This window comes from Arvicola amphibius, chromosome 13 (genome assembly GCF_903992535.2).
Source record: "Arvicola amphibius chromosome 13, mArvAmp1.2, whole genome shotgun sequence".
NCBI lineage: Eukaryota > Metazoa > Chordata > Mammalia > Rodentia > Cricetidae > Arvicola > Arvicola amphibius.
The window spans coordinates 53,761,510-53,782,011 of NC_052059.1; the positions used below are offsets into that span (position 1 = coordinate 53,761,510).

At 48.4% G+C, this 20,502-nt stretch overlaps 1 protein-coding gene across 2 annotated transcripts; it reads right to left on the reverse strand.

Annotated features, from left to right (window-relative positions):
* Positions 1 to 1,084: 1,084 nt before the first annotated feature.
* Positions 1,085 to 3,103, reverse strand: Amer2 (APC membrane recruitment protein 2). 2 transcript variants are annotated; one of them, XM_038310729.1, is made up of 2 exons: positions 2,332 to 3,103; positions 1,085 to 1,953 (listed from the first exon to the last, which is right to left on the reverse strand). In XM_038310729.1, exons 1-2 carry the CDS (start codon positions 3,101 to 3,103, stop codon positions 1,085 to 1,087), a joined length of 1,641 nt encoding a protein of 546 aa, XP_038166657.1. The 2 variants fall into 2 exon arrangements, with proteins under 2 accessions (XP_038166657.1, XP_038166655.1); XM_038310727.1 differs by having other exon boundaries at positions 2,125 to 3,103.
* Between the last annotated feature and the right edge of the window lie 17,399 nt (positions 3,104 to 20,502).

Below are 20,502 nucleotides of genomic sequence, written 5' to 3' on the forward strand. Positions count from 1 at the left end.
TGCAAAGAACCCTCCTAAATCAGAAGCATTCCTGCCCCAGGTTACAGTGTATAAAGAATCACAATTGTTTGTCATCGTATCTCAGCTATAAGACCAGACTCTAAATTCTACATCATTGACGAGCTGTAAAATGCTAACCGTGAGGCAAACTGTTAAAATATGCATTGCCTACACATAAGAAGGTTGAAGTTCACACATGACAAAATACTGGGTAATTAGCATTTAGTGAGATCATTCCCTGATCCTCATTTTTGCACCAAGAGGAGGGAGTAAATCCAAAAATCAAAAACAAACAAACAAGCAAACAAAAAAAAACCACATAAACTAATCATTAGTGTTTTATTTCTCCTTAGACAAATGATCTGAACCAGCCAAACTAAAATCTTTCTGCTTTTGTGGAGACAGATCTTTACCTATTTGTATATCTGGCAACTGGACGTTGTGAGGTTCTCTGCAGCCAGCATTCCCCTCTTCCCATCACATAACTACATGGATCTTTGAGCTTTGCAGGTGTTTCCCACACAGTGATAAGCAAAGGTTTTTTTTTTCTTCCTGTTTTCCTGGAAAGAGAGGCAAGAATCCTGTTGTTAAGTGATTCCTCAAGGCCCTCGTGACTCTAGAACAGCCTTATATCCTGGTGTGATATTTTCACTAGATTTGGTTAAATTCTGTTGTTTAGTGATTCCTCAAGGCCCTCTTGACTCTGGCACAGCCTGATATCCTGGTGTGATATTTTCACTAGATTTGGTTAAATCTTATTTTCTGCAAAAGCAAGGGAAGGCTACTTCTGAGTGATCCATGAGTTAAAAAGAAAAGAAAAAAAACCAGTTTTTTTTTTTTTTGAGTTTAAAAGAGAAAGGAAAGTGCTAGAAAAGAATCCTCAGGAACTTATCTGAACTCCAGGTGTAACATTCCCTTCCCAGGGTGTCCTACCCCTGTCTCCAACAAAGACTGCTAGGCCACGTGGAAAAGGGTGGGTCCCAAATTGTTTGCTTTGGGCAAAGCGAGCTTCCTTCAGTGGTTTCCAAGGGAGAGCTGTATTCCTTAACACATGGCCCATCCATCCTCCTCGGCTTTGGAGACCTCACAACTTTTTGGCACTGTCATGGCATGCTGCTGCCCTGATGGTGGTCCCAGCCAAACCCCGGTTGCTGACCCTGCGGACCAGCACTTTGGAAACAGGGATTTTTGTTCTGGGCATCTCACTCCTGGCTGGTTGCTGGTGCACCACAGGATGGCTGGACGGAAGGTTGGAGAGATGTTTGATGCTAATAGGGATTTTAGAGTCCTTCAGCAAGCTGCCTGGTGTTCTCAGTGGACAGGTGATGGTGCCTGGAGACACCGGCTTTAGCCGGGACAAGCAAGGTGGGTCCTCCGTGGCAGGAACTGCAGCTGGGCTTCCTTCGGGTTCAGCGTAGAGATCATAGAGGGCATCCCCACTGTCGCTATCCCTGGGAATGACGGCCTTCTTACTGCTGCTGGCGCTATCTTCTTCTGGACCAGGAGTGGTGGAGTCCCAGTAGCCCTCGTCGCTGTTAGGGACTCCTTCTTGATGCTCCTTCTCTGGGTGCTTGGGCTCCTCCTTCTGCTGAGGATCAATGGGGATCCTGTGGATCCTCCTGCGCTTGACAGAGGACACGTCCTTGGCTACTTCCCCGCACCGGGCATCATTGGAGGTCTCAGGGGCCAGCTTGGTGTCTGAAGAAGTGGCCGCCTTCGCTGCGCCCTTTTGGGGCCCTTGTCCTTGGTCCTCGGTCTGGGACAACATGTCCCAGAATTCCGGGAGATAGGTGTCGTCCACCTCATCTGGGCTGGCCATCTCCTCCCCTCCTCCTTGGTAGGCCACCTCGCTGGGGTTCTTTTTAGAGAGCACTGGCTTGCCTGGCCCGGGGGCATGCTTGTCACAGCTGGGGCCTGCCTCTTCTTCTGGGTCTGCAATAATATCTCCACAGCCTGTAAGAGAGTCAAAGCTTTTCAGTGAAGTCACGTCAGAAAACATCAAACAAATACGATCTGCCGACGGGTCTGAGGGTGGATCAACAGAGGAAGGGTCAGGGACGGCAGACGCCCGGCCGCTGCCACCTTCGGAGTCGACAAGGGGGACGGTCTTTATCGGAACGTCACCTGTCCTGGAAGCATCCTCGGCCGCCTGGACCTCACCAGCTCCCGACTCGAGGGCTGCCCCGGGCTTCTCCGCGCGCCAATGCCCCTCGGCGTCCTCTCCCCGGGCGCTTTGGTCGCCAGGGCCGGCGGGGCTCGCGGCCTCGAGGCAGGTCCGCGCCGGGACGCGCTCGGCGGGCTCGGGCGCCTGCTCTCCCCCTTCGGGCTCACCTGCTGCGTGTCGCGGGGCGTCCTGGCCCGGGCTGTCCGGGCGGCGCGCGGTTCGGGGCGGCTCCTCCTTGACGCACTCCAGGCTGGCGGTGAGCGAGCCGGGCAGGACTAGGCTGCCCGGGCCCGCCGCGCGCGCCGCCTTCTCCTCCTCCTCCTTGCCGCGCTTGTCCCTCCGGTGCCAGCGCATGCTGCTGAAGATCCCTTTCAGCCCCCTCTTTTGTTTGCCGCCAGCCTTGCTCGCCTCGGCAGGGTCTCCCTTGCCGGTCTCCGATCGCCCGTTCTTTTTCAGCAGGGAGAAGAAGCTGTGGGACTTGGCCACCGAGCTGCTGGCCAGGGAGCCCAGGCCAGGCCCGGAGGTTTTGGGGGGTCCGGGGTTTGGCCGGGCCCCACCGTGATCGCCCCCGCCGGGCGGCTCCTCCTTCTTGCTGCCCTCCAGCACCAGTACCTCCGCTAGTCCGTCGTGGGTCCTGCTTCTCACCATCCCCGCCGGCCCCGCGCTCTTCCCATCCCCTTTGTTTTTGACCCCAAAAATGCTGGGCATGGTGCCCCCCGATTTCCTCTTCTTGAATAACTTGAACGCAGCCTTATTGATCTTCCCCGACGGCGGCTCTGCGGCGGGCGTCTCCGCGGCGCACTCACAATGCGAGTCCATGTCTGCGGCGAGGGCCCCGGCCTGCTCCTGCCTCCTGCAGACCCCTGCGCGCGCGCCGCCGCCGCCGCGCTCGCTGACAGCCGCGCCGCCGCCGCCGCCGCGGCTCCTGCCCGTCTCCATGGAAACCGAGCGGGATCAGCGGCTGTCGTCAGCCGTAGGCTCGCGCCAGGCCACTGTCACCCGCGTTCTAAATCAACCTGAGCGGCTCTTGCTGCTGCTGCTGCTGCTGCTGCTGCTGCGCCCTGGCTGCTGCGACTGCGGCGGTTGAAGCGCACAGACCCGACTATCTCCCCTCCTGCCGAGGGCTTATATAATACCCTGGGCGCCACATAGGGTTTTTTTTTGTAGCAAGAGCCCTCGTCACCGAAAAGGAAAAGCAAAATGAAATTCGCAGTTATGGGGCTTCGGATCCCAGTGCCTCGACTCTCCCCCACCTCAGGTTCCTGCTCTAGCCTAGCTTTTTCTGGGAGCCTAGTTTCAGACATCAACACATGCTCGCCCACACCCCAAAAGAACAAGGCCGTTTCCTTTATCATCTATCTCGGAATTCATGCAGCCTCCTGTCTCTCTCGGGTCCTTCACATAGGTCTTAACGTGTGATCTTTAAGCCCAGAAAGAACCATGCCAATCTGCCCAGGCCTGTGTTGGGTCCTGTGTTAAGTTGATGCTGCATTCGGATCGTGTGGATCTGATTCCTGTCACAGAAGCAACAGCCATCCGTCAGATGGCAATTAACAGCTCTCAGTAACGAAAGTGTAGTAACAGTCCCTGGTCTATGGGAAATCGTGAAGCTTTTATCCCACACTCCAGTGACATAGGGCTTAAGTCACAGAAGTCACTGTCCAGCCTACAATTGGTCACAATAGAATATGCAGACTGAGAGCTGAGCTTGGAAGGCTCTGGTCCCCCTAAAAGTGGGCCTTGGAGGCCTGGGTTCTACCTTCCTCTTCCATTCAGAGGTGTGGTAAGTATGTCTGTTTCTGTTGTGCCCACCCTTGCCCTGGCTATGAACACCCCAGGACCCACTTGCCATCCTCCCCAAAGGGACAAGAAAAAAAAACCCAGAACAGACAGGTGTCAGAAGTCTAGAGTCAAAGAAAACTCCATTGCAGAGAACAACCCTCTCTGGGGAACTTTCCTGACTTTGAAGATTGAAGGTGTAAATCACAAACAATCCCACACCAGTTTGGAATTATGATTAATAGAATGGTTATTTATTTAAAGGGGAAAAACTTACAGGGAGGGATTTGGAAAAGAATTTTATAATGTTTAATAACATTCTTAAATGTTATTTGAGTATATATACTATTTACATACGTATACAAACGCCAGTCTTTCCTACTTGTACTTATTTTCTACGGGTTATTTATACTAAGCAGGTTCTGTTGTCGGCCATGGCAGCTTCCATGGTTCACGTTTAGGCTGTGGAGTTCAGAGCAGTACACTGTCCTTCCTCATTGTGATAAAAATGCGTGAACTGAGATTGGGTTCAATGGAGCTTTCTGCTCTGAGTTCTAACCCCGCCAGCTCTCTCCACTTGGTGACATAACTCTCCCTGAACAGGGATGTTAGACAGACTTTTCTCACTATCGCTTTTTAAAATATGATTTTTCTTTTCAAAATACTTACTTCTTTTATAGTGTGTTTGGGCACACATGTGCCACAGCAAAGGACAACTTAACGGGAGATTTCATCTTCTACCAGGTGGGTCCCAACAATCAGCTTGCCCGGCTTGGTGGAAAGGACCCTACCTACTGAGTTATCTCAGTGACCCATTTCCTGATAGTCCAACTGCTCACGTGACAGGATGGAAAAGAGCCCTATTTGCCATGCAAAAGATGAGGTATACTATAAAGAGAAAGTCATTTGTTATTTCTTTGAAAGCGTTTGCAGGACAATCGGGAGTCTGTCTTGGTTCTTTCACACACACACACACACACACACACACACACACACAGCATGCTGGCAAGATATGTGGGTTACTATATAGGTAACTATGTCAGTCTGAAACTGCTTCAGACCACGACCAGGAAGAACAAGCAGTCTAGAAAAATCACAGATCTCTAAGCTTAAGAGTTGGGGTAGGTGGCCTGCTTATTCAGTGAAGCACTGTCGACTACCAAGACAGGCCAAACGTAACTCATCTACATAAGAATTCTTCAATCCCCAGGGAGAAAACTGACCAAGGACACTGGGACAGCTACCGGTCCTTTGGGACGTAGATACTTAAAGAGAAAGGGACAAAGCAGCCTTCAGTGCAGGGAAGGCATCTTGGTGCCAAGTCATCTACCTGTGGAGGAAGGAAATGGCGCTTAGAGCCATCTGCTAGTCAATGCAGCCAACAGGCAAGACGAGCTCCAGACTGACTGAGGGTGACCCAGGTAGGAGAGAGCAGCTTACAAGGGATTCATGAAAACCACCACACACACAGGTTGAACAGAGAGGGGTAGCAGGATGGCCTGAGGGTTAGGGTTAGAGGCATGCTGTTGAGTGGCAGAATAAAGGACCAGGGCTAGGAATCCAGTCACCTGGATCCAGTCCTCACGGTTTTGTACCTGAATCAAAAAGATAAGTGAGCAAATACAAATATAAGCCCTTCTCTGCAATTCTAGTGGACGCCCAGGGGACACAGGCCAGGCAGCCGGTGACAGGTCTGGCTTTTCTAGCAGCAGCAGCAGTCTGTTTCCAGGGGCTACCGTAGCAGATGCCCACACACCTGGAGGCTTAAAGACATCAGGGATCTAGCATCCTGTAGTTCTAGAGGTCAGCTATACAAGCTCAAGGTGGCAGTTGGGCTAGCTGTGACTGTCGACCCCAGAAGAGACTGTCCTACGCCTATATCCTGGCCCTGGTTATTGTTCAAATCCTTGTGGTCCCTTGGTAAATTCACACCGAACATGGGCTCCTCCAGTCTAAAGTTCCCCTGGAAGATATATGGTCTGTGGATGGCCTTTCTGACCGTATCAGCAATGTGTCACCGTGGCCAGCCCAAGTAAACACAAAGAAAATGGTTATGACTAAGAGGAGCCGGTGTTTCTGTACACCGCGAGAGCCATAAGGTGCCCCAGGACTATCCAGGAGAACCATAAGTGGTTATGAGAGTTCCCACACGGTGGGGAGACTAGAACAAGGGGCGTACTGATGGGAGCTCTGACAGGTCTCCTGTTCATGCATCTAAACCTGAAAAAGACCTCACAGAATCCCCAGCAGTCTGTTCTTCCCTTTGCTCCTGCTCTGTTTTGTCAGAGACCAGAAAAGATTCCATCTTAGAATGCGGGATGGGATGGGGTCCCTTCAGCTGTCAATTCCAAGGCAAGGCCAAAATCAGAGCAAATGAGGTCAGATAGCAGAGGGTGTGCGGACAGGATGCCAGGGCTCTGGCTGCAAGCAACAGCAGTAGAAGGCAGTCACATGGACTGCGGAAGTCAAGAAGTCAGGTGATCCCCATGGAGGCAAGTAGGAAGCCAGGAGAGTCCACTGTCAGCCAGGGACTGGGGAGCAAGGCTGGAAGGGGCTGCAGAGCTAGGCTGTATACAGGGGAACGAAGAAAGGTCTGCAGAGTCTACACCCTGGCTCCTTGGGATGCTTTATCTCATTTTAGGAAAACTCTTCTCAAGCCCCACTTCTGACAAAGCCAGCATTAGCATTACCCAGAGGCTTGATTCGACACACTCAGCAGATAGTCAAGCACGGACCACTCAGAGGGAATAGAGGAGGCCCTCTGTTCAGGCTCCTCACGTTCCACCCTAGCATCCAGCCATTATAGCAAGTGGCTCTGACATCCCAATGACAATCCTGAGAGCCTTCTGCAGTTCCTGCCCCCTTTCTCAGTCAGTGGCAGAAACTCCCTGCTCTGGAGTCTCCGAGTTAAGAGAGAGAGAGCATCTCCCTTCTCTTTTGGAGCTTACCAGGGCAGAGCATGCAGAACACAGCCTTTCTTAAGGACCTCAGCTGGGCTCTTACTATCTTCCTATGAGCAGGTTCACGGCATACAGGAATGAAGTTATGGGGAAATTCTGAACACTTAACCAATACCGCATACCAGCTCCCTTTCATTTGCGAACACTCAGAGAAGCAGACCTCATGCCACAGTTAAGTGAAGCAACCACATGTGTGCACATGTATACACAAACCTGCTCCAGACACCTGCACCTCACACACACATAAGAGAACACACCACACACACACACACACACACACACACACACACACACACACACACCGACCTCCAAAAGCTAAGTCTCATCTTTTTCCTGCACCTCTGTCTACTTGCTCCAGTGAATCCCCCCAGTCCTGGTCCATCACCGAATCCCAACATACAACAATAGCATATGCCCCAACTACTATGAGCATGTACCCTGAATACGTTCTTGTTTTGCTTTTGTGTACTCTGCATCTGTATCCGACTCCTGGAACACGTCATTTCACCTCTGAAGCTAGTGATTTTCTCTGCACCCCATGTGGCAGTTGGGACCATAGTTATCCTGTGTCCCTCCCAAGTCTTGCAAATTTCTGTGATAGGTCACATATGGAAAGACCATTTTCTGCATAGTGTCAGTCAGCATGGTCACTTTCCGCAAACTGACTCTGACTGGACTCAGCTGGCAGCTGACAGGGCTGCTGTCAAGTGGCTCTATCACTTCCATCAGGGATGATGGGTAGTCTTCAGGGTGGTGAGCCTACCAATCTTGTCACATGGGAGGTGGGCTACTTCCCTTGGTCATTTGATATGTTATGTAGGGTTTCAGTAGCTTGTGTGTCAGATACAGCCCCAAATCACAGGCGTCAACCCAGCGGAGGCCCGTTTCTTACTTTTTTGGTTCATGCATATTATTATAGCAAAACACTGCAGATTGAGTTGTTGGTCATTGTATTTATTATCTTATTTGTATTTATATCTCCTCTCTTTTATTATTATTATTATCATTATTATTATTATTATTATTATTATTTTATATTAATAGGTCATGACCGAATCACCCCCAAGGGCCATCACCTTGGGGGTCTAGCATTTAAGCTCCCAAGTTTGAGGAGTATACAAACATTCAGACCACAGCACTCACCTCCCTGTTCCAGACAGGGCTACAAGAGAGGGAGGGAACTGTGTTCTGACCCAATCATATACCAAAGTCCAGGGAAGGAGCAAGCACATAAGAACCGACCCTAATAGACCATCCCACCTTCCTTTTCCTCAGCAGACATACTTCCTTTTATTCTTCATGGGCCTCAAAATGTATTCAGTCTCTACCACCTGCTGATAGCAAAGGAACCTCCATCCAAAAAAAAAAATCACATGTTCTAAGCTTCCAGATAAACATTTTGTCTCCATCCCCCTGTAGTCACTGGCTTTTAAGTAACCACACGTACATATATAATATTTTTTCTTTTCTTTTCTTTCTCTCTTTCTTTTTCCTTTTTTCCTTCTTTCTTCATTTATTTATTTTTTCATCTAAAAGTGTTGAGGATCAAACCAAGAGCCTTGCACTTGCTCAGCAAACTCTGTAACTCCAACCTTAGCCACTTTTTAAAAATACAGAGTCTTGTGTAGCCCAGGCTATCCTCGAACTTTATATGTATTCATCTGGAATTAAACTTAAACTTCTGATATTCCTGTCCCTACCTCCCAATAAGCTTAGGCATTTTGGGAACTGACTTCAGGGCACCATGCCCACTAGGCAAGTGCTCTACTGAGCCTACTGACAGCTAACACTTCTGATATATGGGTCACGGAGATGGCTTCCTGATGAAGTGTGATCAATACTCAATCTAAAAACAGCCCCCAACCTTTTCCTAAGGAGACCTACTTGAGACTCCTTCTCCTGTGTCACACCCTTGGCCCCATTATGAAGGAAGCTGTTCTCTTTTTTCCAAAGTCATTGCCTCCATGGTTAACCTGACACAGGCCTGGCTTAGGAATTCCACGCCCAGCTTGGCTTTCCAATGTCAGTTTGCCTTTTGGCGAGGAATATTTTGGGTTAAAGGAAATATACTTCGTACCCCTATGAAACAAGCTAAATTAAACGCCTGGCTGTGGTTACACCCACCCCCAGGGTAAGCTGGGAAGGGCTTCCGTCTAAGTCCATTTGTTCCAACTGCATGCTGGGTGCTGCTCTTCACAGAAGAGCACAGAAGACGCCTGCCCTTGGCAGCACTGGGCCCCTGGCCCAGGTGAGGCAACACATAACCCAGCTCATTAGGCTGGCAGCGTCTTTGTTCCTCGGTCAGACACTAGGCCAGGATAACCAGGCTCAGCGGCCTGGGTGTTATTTTGTCTCCTTGAGGGTGGGGGTGGGGGTTGGACTCTGTTTTGCTTCACGATGGGTTAATCCCCTAATAGCCAGGCTTCCTTCTGTTCCACATCCTAACCACCTACCGGGTGCTCCTCATGGGCTCTGGGGGTAAGACCCTCATCTGGATTTGCTGATCTTTCATTTGTGATTCTCTCGCATCTGCCCCCAGTAAGCTTACTTTTTTCAAAAGACAGAAATCTCAGCAGATGTATTCACTCTGGGTCTCATCCTGGGCTCACACCAGTGAGCTCATTAGACAAGTTAACCAGGGTCTTTTTTTTCCCCTTCCTTTTAGCTGGTAGCAGAAACCAGGATCATATGGTCTGGCCCCCTAGAAGCCCTCAGTCCGCTATGTTTGGGGTGGGAGGGATAGCGACTCAGATTTCCCCTAAGCAGGAGAGCTATGCTTTCTGGGCAAGCTTCCTTTTCACAAGTGTCTGTTTGTGTTTAGCAGACTGAAGCTCCAACAGGAAATTTGTAGGTCAGCTGTACTTCACACTGAAGGAAAAAAAAAAGCAACTCCAGCCAAAAAGAACAGCAAAGCTATGGGCTGGGGCTTCTTGGAGTGTCCTGTCTGATTACCCAATTGTTACGGCCTAGATTAGGAAGGATTAACCCCGGAGGTTGGACAGATGGAGAGCACTATTAAAATACCCCATGTGGGGCTTCAGAGTAAGTAGTAGTAACCACCTGTCCCCATTTTGTAGGCCAGTCTGTCCTCATTTAGAGCCCTAAGACCATTGGCTTTGGTGCCCATGTCTGGAGAAACTGAATAGCGCAGGGCCAGCCCTGTCTGGCCTTGCAGCTCTGCCCTCCTGGCCTCTCGTTATCTCTCCTCATGTCCTAGATTAGGGTGGTAGAAGAGCACCCTGCTGAATTACATGGGACTTTGGGGTTATCTCCCAGGGCCCTGGGGAACGGATCTGGGCATGTTATGAGACTCTAAAAGACGGGGAGTTTTCAACTCCCGGCCTGTTTTGCTTTCATTAGCTGTTAAACAGTTGGTGACCCTTTCACTGAGTGTCAGGAATGGGGGCTTCATCAGAGCTATGGAGTTGCGATTTCAGAAGCAGACAAGAGGAACGTGCTCCTTGAGGACTTCTTTTCAACCCCACACATTGGGAGAGGGGGAGGCAGGCACAATAGCCTGGGTCTCTGTCCACCTTGACTTTATAGGCAGAACAATGTAGAATGGTCTGTTCAAGAACTGAAAATGCACAGGACCCTCCACTCCCAAGTTTTTCATCTTCTAGATACTGACACTGCCCAGTCATGATCAAGTGTGTTCAAGAAAGCTGACTCTACCACCTCCAGACATGGCTCACTCTATATTTGCTGATTCCACCAGAAATGTTTGGTAATTGAGAGAAGTGTTGGTCAGTCTTCACAGTTTCCTCCCTTAGTCCTTGTGGTTTGAATAAGAATGCCCCCCCACAAGCTCATATATTGGAATGCTTAGTCACCAGGGAGTGACACTATTTGAAAAGATTAGAAGGATTAGGAGGTGTGGTCTTTTTGGAGGAGGTGTGTCCTAGGGTGTGTAGTTTGAGGTTTCAAAGGCTCACACCAACCGCAGTAATCTCTCCACTTATGGATCAGCCACAGTGATAATGGACCAAGCCTCTGAAATTGTAAGCAAGCCCCCAACTAAATGCTTCCTCTTTTTATAACAGTTGCTTTGACCATGGTGTCTCTTCACAGCAATAGGACAGTGGCTAAGGCAGTCCTAGTTCTAAGCAGATTGGGTGACATATGTAGGCCAGGGCTGTTCTGGGTAATTCTCCTGTGTTCATTCAACCACACAGTAGTCACGGGAGACTGGATTTCCTATTTCACAGATGAGGAAATCAGCACACAGGAACTATATGCTTTGTCCAAGAATGAAGGTCTAGTAAGCAGCAGATGAGAGGGCTCCATAGCCTCTCTTCAGAATCACACTGGCCACGGGCTTCCAAGGTTCACTGGTCGGACTGTCCCTTTCACATGCATAGTCTGATCTACAATTCAGAGAGATGGCTCTGGCATCTTCCCAGCATTATGGAAGATATTGCTCCTATATCACAACATAGCAGAGACATTCCATGGCAAAGCAGGACAAACAAGAGCCCAGGTCGCTCCTTCCTCTTGTGAAATCTCTAATGTCATTATGGGGCCCTAGTCCCACATCTCATCTAAATATTTCTCAAAGCTCCTGTTGTGAGAACCCTCTCTGGAGCAGACATAAACAATGTCATAATGTCCCAGCTACAACCTAGGATTCCACCAGAGCTCATCCCAGAACATGAACGAAGAGTTACTCACAGAAGCCTGGGTAATCCCAGAGCAACCATACCATAAGGTCTCCCCAGCGTTGATGATGGCTTCCCCAAATTTACATAGATGGGGCCCCTTCATCTAACTTCGCCCAGCTTACAGACTCCAGCACCTCCAGACACCTCAGAGACCATGTGCAACAAGGACAGAATCGCATACAAGTGCCCTGGAGAGTGGCTGGACCCTCAGATGAGGATTCAGACTTCATTATGCTCTCCCTCTATGAGGGAACATCAAGTGTCCGTGGTCCTGCTTCCGATGGCTGCTTACAAACAGGCACAGCTGACCTGATAAAGATGGCAGCTGCTTTGCTTGAAGGACCACATTCAACAACAGCGCCACATTATCCTGCATTGCCGAAGACCTCTCTTCACATTAAGATTCATCCAGGGATCTGCAACTTTTGCCAACAAATAAGGATGTTCATGCAGGTCTGGATTCACCAACCTAGCTGTACATGAGAGTCACGTTTTCATACCTTGCTATAATGGCTAGTTTTTGTCATTCTGATATAACCTAGAGTCATCTGGGGGAAAGAAACCTCAATTGAGAAAATGCCTCTGTAAGATTGCCTATAGGCAAGTCTGTGGGGTGTTTCCTTGATTACTGGTTGATGTGGGGTGATATGCCCAGTCTACTCTGGGCGGTGTCACCCATGAGCCGGTGATCCTGTGTTGTATGAGAAAGCCGCCTGAGTAAACCATGAGGAGCAAGCCAGTAAGCAGCACCCTTCCAAAGGCCTCTGCCTGCATCAGCTTCTGCCTCCAGGTTTCTGCCTTGAGTTTATGCCCTGATAGACCGTGATGTACACATGTAAACCAAATAAACCCTTTCCTCCCCAGATTGCTGCTGGTCATGTGTCATCACAGCAGTAGTGGCCCTAAGACACCTGTCTCAGGAGCACAGTGACAAACAAAGCCAGTCCCAGATTCTCAGATGTCAAAATGTGCTATCTTCATTTCCCTGTGTGCCACCCATGATCCTGGTAGTAGTAATAGGATTAGGGCTGTCTGAAGGGCCCCCCAGAACTCTGGGTTTCTGGGCATGACAAACTGTGGCTTCAGCGCTCTAGGCTAGAGGCTCACCTTGCTTGCTGTATCTTTCACATGCCGCTGCCCACCCATTTCCAGCCCGCCCAGCTCTCCAGAGACTGGCTCCGTGGGGGCAGCCCCCAATCCATCAGTATCTCTTTGAACTTGATCCTCTTATGAATCTGGGTCAGACATGACATCATAGTGACAGGGGCTATCCACACTTTTCTGCTGCCTCGTCTACCAGTTCCAGCAGAGGAGTCCAAGCTACTCACTGTAATTCGAATCTCTGCCACTAGGGGCACTTTGCTAGCGAATGTGAAACATTACGGGTCACAAAGGGCTTTGTGGTGACTACAAAGGGATCCCGCACAGTAAGCCAGCTATCTGCAAGACTATAGACACACACATTCTTGATGGCATTGGGGATTTCACCTGGCACATCCCTTCAAAAAGCTTGTGCCCTCTGACCATATGGTTCTGAAGTCCAAAGAACTAACCCAAACACAACGTGTTATTTAAATGAGACATGTTGGATGTTCCTTGGCACGCAGAGCAACTCTCCGAAGCCCGGGACTATCGGCCTGACACCAGCGGAGGCAGGCCTTTCCTGTGCTCTGATTAACACGCCCTATTTCTCCAAACCACAATTTATGAAAAATGCATATCCTCTGCATTAGCTTTGTAGATTGCGGAGGGCTTCCTTCTCTGGGCTCTTTCTGCTCTGCCGTGCCCTGCTCAGGGCCACTCCGGTCTCTGTTGCCTTCCGGTTTCTCATGATGCGGTGATGGACGGTGGTGGTGCGGGTCCACAAAGGGCCTGGGACTGTGTTTTCAGCTCCATCTCACACCCCCCCCCTCTGGCTCACAGTTCCCTGGAGCAACTAACAAATTAGTCCCCGTGCTTCTCCCCAGAGCTTTTCTTATTTTTTTTTCAAAAGCTAAGTTTGGCCCTAAAAGGAATTCTTTTGTCAGTTACTAATAATATACATTTCCCCCCCCCCTGCATTATCGTATGAAGAATTTTTTGTGACATGGGAAAATGCTTATGATAACATGAGCTAAGCAGGAAACAAGTGAGGCCATCTTAAAGCTATCCCCGATATAGTCTTAACTATGGAAAAACAACGTGCTTCAAAGGGAATTTAAGCCAAATGTCGCAGGGTGATTTTTGTTGTCCTGTTTACATACTGCTACTTCCCAGGCCTTCAGTAGCCATGTAGCTATTTGCAGCCAAGGTACTTGGGAGAATTATATTACCATTTAGGAAAATGAAACCAAAACAAAACAACATTAAAAATTCCTAAAATTCAAGAAGTGGGCTACAGACAGAGTGGGAAAGGTGGACGTGGCTCCCTTCCCTCTCCCGGAGCAGACACCCCTGCTCCAGCTGATGCCCTTTCTTCCTGCCTTGCACTGGCAACTACTGGCACAAATGTGGAAGCTGGTTCAAGTGTTTATCAAAGGCAGATCGACCTAGCTTTCTGATTTCTCCTCATCCTGCTTCTGTACTGCCTCTGTGATGCACCAGCAAGATTCTGCTTAAGAGAACCTTGGGGGTCAACCAGGAAAACTACTTATTAATCTCTGCTAAGCATTTAGCTTCTGACTAACCCAAGCCCATTGTCCCAGATGTAAATAACACACCACGGTGCAGTTGACAGACATGGGTTCAGAAAAATGTGAGAGAGGGGCTCCTTTTTATGTCTGAAGCAGTTTCCCTGGATTTTCAGAAGAAGCCTTGGAGCTACACAAACTTAAAGTATCTGCATGTTTTCAAAGCTCTTCGTGATAGACACAGAGCTTGAAGACAGAGAAGACCTCTCCTTTCTCTCCCTTTCTTCAACAGCATGCCGGGATGGAAAATGGTTTTCCCAATAGCAGTGAGCCAGAACTTTCTCATAAATGGTGTGTGCAGACGCTGTTCTATAGCGTCTTTAAGCCGTCATGGGAGGTCCGTTATCCCAACACGCTGGATGGGTTTCTTTCCTGCGTTCATGAAAATGATGCCGCTGTGTCATTCCATATGGGTGGAATTCCTCTTGTTTGTAAATGGGGAATTGTATTTACATGGGGATGGCCCATCAACTCCTCTCGTTCTCATAGGATTCTGGAGACATAGATGCTGCTCACTCTCCCTCATCTGCCAGCAGGAGCAACACAGTGGGAGGGGAGCAAGAATCTTCATAGAGCATTGGAGCGTTCCCCTGAAGGAGGGCGTCCTGGCTAGTCTAATATGTCAGTTTGGTATGAGCTAGAGTTACACGAAAGGAGGGAACCTCAGTTGAGAAAATGCCCCCGTAAGATCAGGCTGTAGGCAAGCCAGTAGGGTATTTTCCTCTGTTTCTTTTTTTTTCCCCTTGTTTGCTTCTGTTTTTTGATACAGGGTTTCTCTATAGCTTTGGAACCTATCCTGGAACTGGAACTCGCTGTGCAGACCAAGCGAGCCTCGAACTCACAGAGGTCTGCCTGTCTCTACCACCCGAGTGCTGGGATTAAAGGTGCGTTCCACCACAGCCTGGCTAGGGCATTTTCTTAATTAGTGATTGATAGGGGAGGGCCCAGCCCATTGTGGTCCTGTGTTCTATAACAAAGCAGGCTGAGCAAGCCACAAGGAGCAAGCCAGTAAGCAGCACCCCTTCATGGCCTCTGCATCAGTTCCTGCCTCCCAGTTCCTGCCTTGTTTGGGTTTCTGTCCTGACTTCCTTCAGTGATGAACAGCAATGTGGAAGTGTAAACCAAACAAACCCTTTCCTTCCCAAGTTGCTGTGGTTATGGTGTTTCATCACAGCAATGGTGACCCTAACTAAGACAAGGGTGGTCCACAGACATACACCCCACAGGAGAAAGAGGGATGGGGGGCACGTTCTGAGAGCACAGAGAGGGATTGTGCAAAGGAAGAGGGAAGGATCCAGAAAGAAGTTCCTGTTTAGGAAGATCCTTGCCCCAACTTGGGTTCACAGGTAAACACGTTGCAGGTGGGAACCAGACACCAAGCGATGTGGGGAGATTTGTGACTTCTTCACCAGCAATCCCAATTTCTTGTACACTGTGATGGGAATGCGGATAGTTGTCAAACACTTCATCTCCCTTCCCAACCAGGTTACGACTTAGAGTCCTTCCTCTACAGAAGCTCTAGAAGGCTCTAAGCAGAGGCAACAACAACTGATTTAGCCTTTAAGAAGGTTACTTGACTGCCATGTAGGGAGCGGAGTTGGAGCATAGAGTATATATAAAGGGAGCCATTAGGGTCTGTTTTGGTGACCTGGGGACAGCTCGTGCCGGTGGCAGTATCAAAGGCAGTGGCATGCCTGTGGACCTTGTTCTCAGCCTCATCATCATTAGTGACAGCTCTGCCTAACATTCAGCCCGTCAATAGAGCCATTTAGAGAGCGCCATGTGACCCCTGTGATTGCCTCTTTGACATTTACTCATTAATATTCAAAACTGCTTACGGAGCCCAGTGGAATAAAACACGGTTCATGCCTCAAGTCAGGAGTCTGGAAATGTACTTATGAGTCCAGACCTCTGGGGGGCAGAGAGGGAAAGATCACAAGGCCCTAGCTAGCCTGGGCTACAAAGCTTACAAAACCTAACATGGAAAGTTTTTACAGTGATTAGATACAAGGAGGGACAGACAATCCAGAGGACACGCAGAGGGACTCGACCATGGGGGCTTCCTAAGAGCAGCCTCACAACACTGAGCCATTGACAATGGAGTCTTGCTGAGCTACTGTGGGAACCAGGCCTTCCTAGACCCAGCACTGGCATTGGCATGTGAGACAAGACAGGAGGACAAAGGGAGGACATGTGTTCTGAAGTTGTGTGTGATGCTTTGGGTTGTTTCTACAAAGAAAGCCTGAGCACAGATCCAGGCATGTGAAGGAAGCTATAATTGATAGTAGGTATCTCTCTCTCTGGGGACAAAGGAGAGGGAGCTAAAGGATGCTGGGTGTCGGTGGCCAGGACAACCAGGGGTCTATTTGTTTCTGACTGATTTTCGGTTGCATCTCATCCACAAGGGTAGATGTGCCCTGGAGACATGCAGAGACGCCCTCCTAACTCAGGAAGGCAGAGAGAGCCAACTTCTTAAATATTCTCCTTAGAGATAACAGTCAAAGCAATGGAGAAGCATGGACTCTGGAGAATGCTGGAGAACCAACCAACAGAGACAGAAGGAGAGGGTGTGCGGGGCTCTGCTAGGAGAGAGCTTACAGCTGAGGGCTAGAGGAAGAAGGAAACGCAGGGGAGCTGTCCAGAGGAAGCTCATGTCGCTGCTCGCTGCTTGGTAGACCTCAGGAGTGCAGGGGACCTGCTGCTCCCCGGACAGCACAGTTGGTTTAAGGATGTTGCAGATGGCCTGTGCCTTACCTGTCTGGGTAAACTGTTACTTCACTAGACAAGGTGTTGCCCAATAACCAAAGCCGCTGTTGCTGAGGACAATCTTCCTTCCGCGAGTATTTGTGTGTCTGCACAGAGTTTGTGTGCATCTTCATCATCCAGTGTGGCACCAGACCGCAGTTCCGCACCTTCAGGTTTCCAGAACTCTGTGACTGGTGTTTATGTCTTCATGACTGAGCATCTCAAAGATGTTTGATGATGCTGCAGTCGTAGGCTGATGTGCCTTTTGGAAGTCTTTGGTTAGCAATAGTTCATCTCTTTCCACGGGTGGCTATTTCTGTGAGCTCCATCATACTGTCTGTGAACATCTAGGTGAGTAGAAAGGTCCTCGCCTGGTAATAACCCTCTCATCTGTGCACAGATGTACATCACCATGATACCACAGTGTAGACTGTAATTATGGTTCAGACAGAAAGCCAGGCCGGACGAATGATCTGCTGTTGCATTTTGAAATGCTTAATACCTTTTGAACAAGGAGCTTTGCGTTTGTGTTTTTCACTAGACCTAGCAAATTATATAGCTGGTCCTGCACAGAGCTCAACACATGTCCAAGTCATAACAGAGAAGATCAGTGGGGGGTCTTGCCTGGAAATAATGTTTTAAGTGGCTGCAAGAGTCCATGGAAGCTGGGACCATAGGACATAACCCCAGGGGCTTTCTAAAGTCCTCCTGGAGGTCAGCCTGGGAGGGGTAAGGACTCAGCCACAGTGGTTCAGGGGCATCTCCTTTGACGCCTGGATCCGGGCAACAGCTGCTGGCCCTGTTCAGCTGACAATTTTAGCTGAAAAAAAAAATCTAATTTGGAGCTCTCTAATGAAGCTAATGGAGTCAGCTCGCTTTAATCTGCTCTCGGTCCAGCTCGGTCTAGTCCTAGATGAATAGGTCATTATAACTCCACGGCACATGCATCCACATGTCTCCCTTTTCATTAGGATGTTTGAGCCAGGCAACAAATGTGTGTGTGTGTGAGCTTCCTTCAAAACCTATGGCAAAGGGAATGAGTGACCTTCCTTAACCAAACTCAGTGTTTGAAATACAAAAGCTGCAACACCTTGAAACTAAATCATTCACACTCCCATTTTTTCCAGCCTCGAGCTGGCTACCAAAAGCAATGCACACTCAGTCATTCCTTATTCTGCAAGGTCCTGTCTGATCCTTGTTTCAGTGGATGCTTATGGATTAGAAACACTGCCATCCGGAGCTGTCCCCTGAAACAAGCTCCGGTTTGTGAAGTTCACACGGGTCCATCCCCTCCTCTTCTAACCTCACACTCCACAAGGCTTCTAACCAGGGAACCCTTTGCATATTTAGGTGGAAGCTGGTATGACTGACAAACCTGGAGGGTTTTCATGAAGCTGTGTAAAGAATTCAAAACTAGAAGAGAGAAAAAAAACAGAAAAAGGCAGCAGTTTTTCTTCCATTATTATATTGATAGTCCTTGTCAAACAGGCCTTGTTTACAATCCATTGGGAACATTCTCAATGCCCATGATGATGCCTGTGACGGAGCCCAAATGTGAAATGAGACCATTGTAGCCACAGATGTGCTGCTGGGGGCTGGACTGGCCTCCTGAAAGAGGGAGGCCCATCAGCTGGGCCACAATGCCCGGCTCTGTGCTGTCTGCCATCTCTACCGCAGTCCAGATGGAGAATTGTTCACTGGAGCTCTGAAGCCCTCAGCAGAGAAAAGTCTGGGGAGAGAGGAAGGAAGGGCCATTGCATTTTCATAGATGCACTGGGTTTAAGTTCAGGCAGACAGGGAGCCCTTGACTGCGGCCAGTCCCTGGTTGTGAACTGGCGGTACTTGGTTTCCTGTGTAGCCACGTCTTCTGGAGACTGCAGAGGCCTCCGTCCTATAAATACGCTAGCGTCTTTATGAGTTATATGAGCTTGGCTTAAGTGTGACTCTTGAGTAACATTTCTCACTCCTGTTTTAATTTGAGGTTAGAATGGGATCGGTCCCGAAAACAAGCACAAGTCTCACACCTTCGTAATCCCCCAGCAAGAATAGGACACCAGTATGGAAACCCATGCCACCAGGCCCTGTCGATCTTCTGAAATTAACAGAAGAATCATGTAAGGGTGTGGTCGATCGGCAATTATGATTAACCAGACTAGCTTTAATATATAATATTCGGCTTTAATAAAGGAAAGAAAAGGGAACTTACAAAAGCCAGGGTTCCAGCGAGGAGCTCAGGGAAACAAAGAGGGTCAAAACAAACAAACACGGATCTCTTAAAGGTATTTGGAGCCCTGGAGGGGTCACACCCCTCAGACAAGGGATTGGTCAGCTTCCCCATCAGAATCACATAGTAATTTACAAGGAATCTCTCTATAAGCAAGCATCCCGGCTCATTTTTATTCCTTACTTATTGTCTGCATTCATGATTGGATTAAAATTTCTATAAGAGAGACAGAACCTGTCTGTATGCTTTATGTCCTGTAGTACCCAGTAAGCACTATATAACTCCTCCAGTCACTTGTTGAATGTATAACTATATGGATGATCATAGTTTATTTGAGGCAGGATTCCCAACCTCATATTACAACTATACATTATTATATATGTCTATAATATGTATATATCATATAAAAGTTATACTAATTGACAGACAGCAGCACCAACATTCACCCAGTCAACAAATATAGTTGTGCTTCAATATCTTGGTGAGTAATTAGTTCTACAACCTTCTTTAGATACCAAAAAATCATGGGTGTTGTAGTCTTTAAAAAAAGCTGTGTAGAATTTACAAAACAAAATCAAGAATTTGTATTTTCTAATCATCTTTAAGGCAGCTCTAGATGACATACTACTTAATAAAAGTGCTGTAAGAATGGATTTTATACTATATTGTTTACTAAATAAAGAAAGGAAAAGGCTGTGCCTGCCGAGTGCAGATAGAATTTTTAAGAACATTTTTGGCCTGTGGCTGGTTGAATCCGCAGCTACAGAACCCACCAGGGTATTCATTGGGAGCCAGGAGGACAAAGCAATGGGTAAGGTCATTTCCTTTGCCGTGACAAAATATGCAGGAGAAGGTACCTTTTGCTTCCTCATCCAGCATCTACGGCTGCAGTGCTTCTTCACCATGGTGAGATGAGGCAGAGGGATGCGCTGGAGCAAAGCTGTTCACCTTGTGGGTAAAGGTGCAGAGGCACACAGGTTAGACCCAGATATACCCTACAGTAATTAATTAAAAATTAAAATTACATCATTCTCGCAAACTAGAAATACAGGGCGACTTCTTTAACTTGGTTAGGAAAAAAAACTACAAAATACCCACAGACAACATATCTAATGTGTGGTCAATGATGGGAAATTAAGCTCTTTCATGGCAACTTCAGAGGTGTGGTGAGTGTCTTCTATGGAGAAAATGTGAGAAAACTGATAAAAAACCTCTAGTTATAAGTGATTATAGCGAATCACAAGATGAAAGGGTGAGATGTGAGAACCAGCTATGGCCCGTATACCAGTAGCAAAAAAAG

Bases quoted from the DNA above. Each gene is read 5' to 3' on its own strand.
- Amer2 (XM_038310727.1), bottom strand. From the start codon at position 3,103: ATGGAGACGGGCAGGAGCCGCGGCGGCGGCGGCGGCGCGGCTGTCAGC. The intron at 1,954-2,124 runs GTGACGTTCCGA...ACTCTCTTACAG, and splicing joins CGAGGATGCTTCCAGGACAG to GCTGTGGAGATATTATTGCA.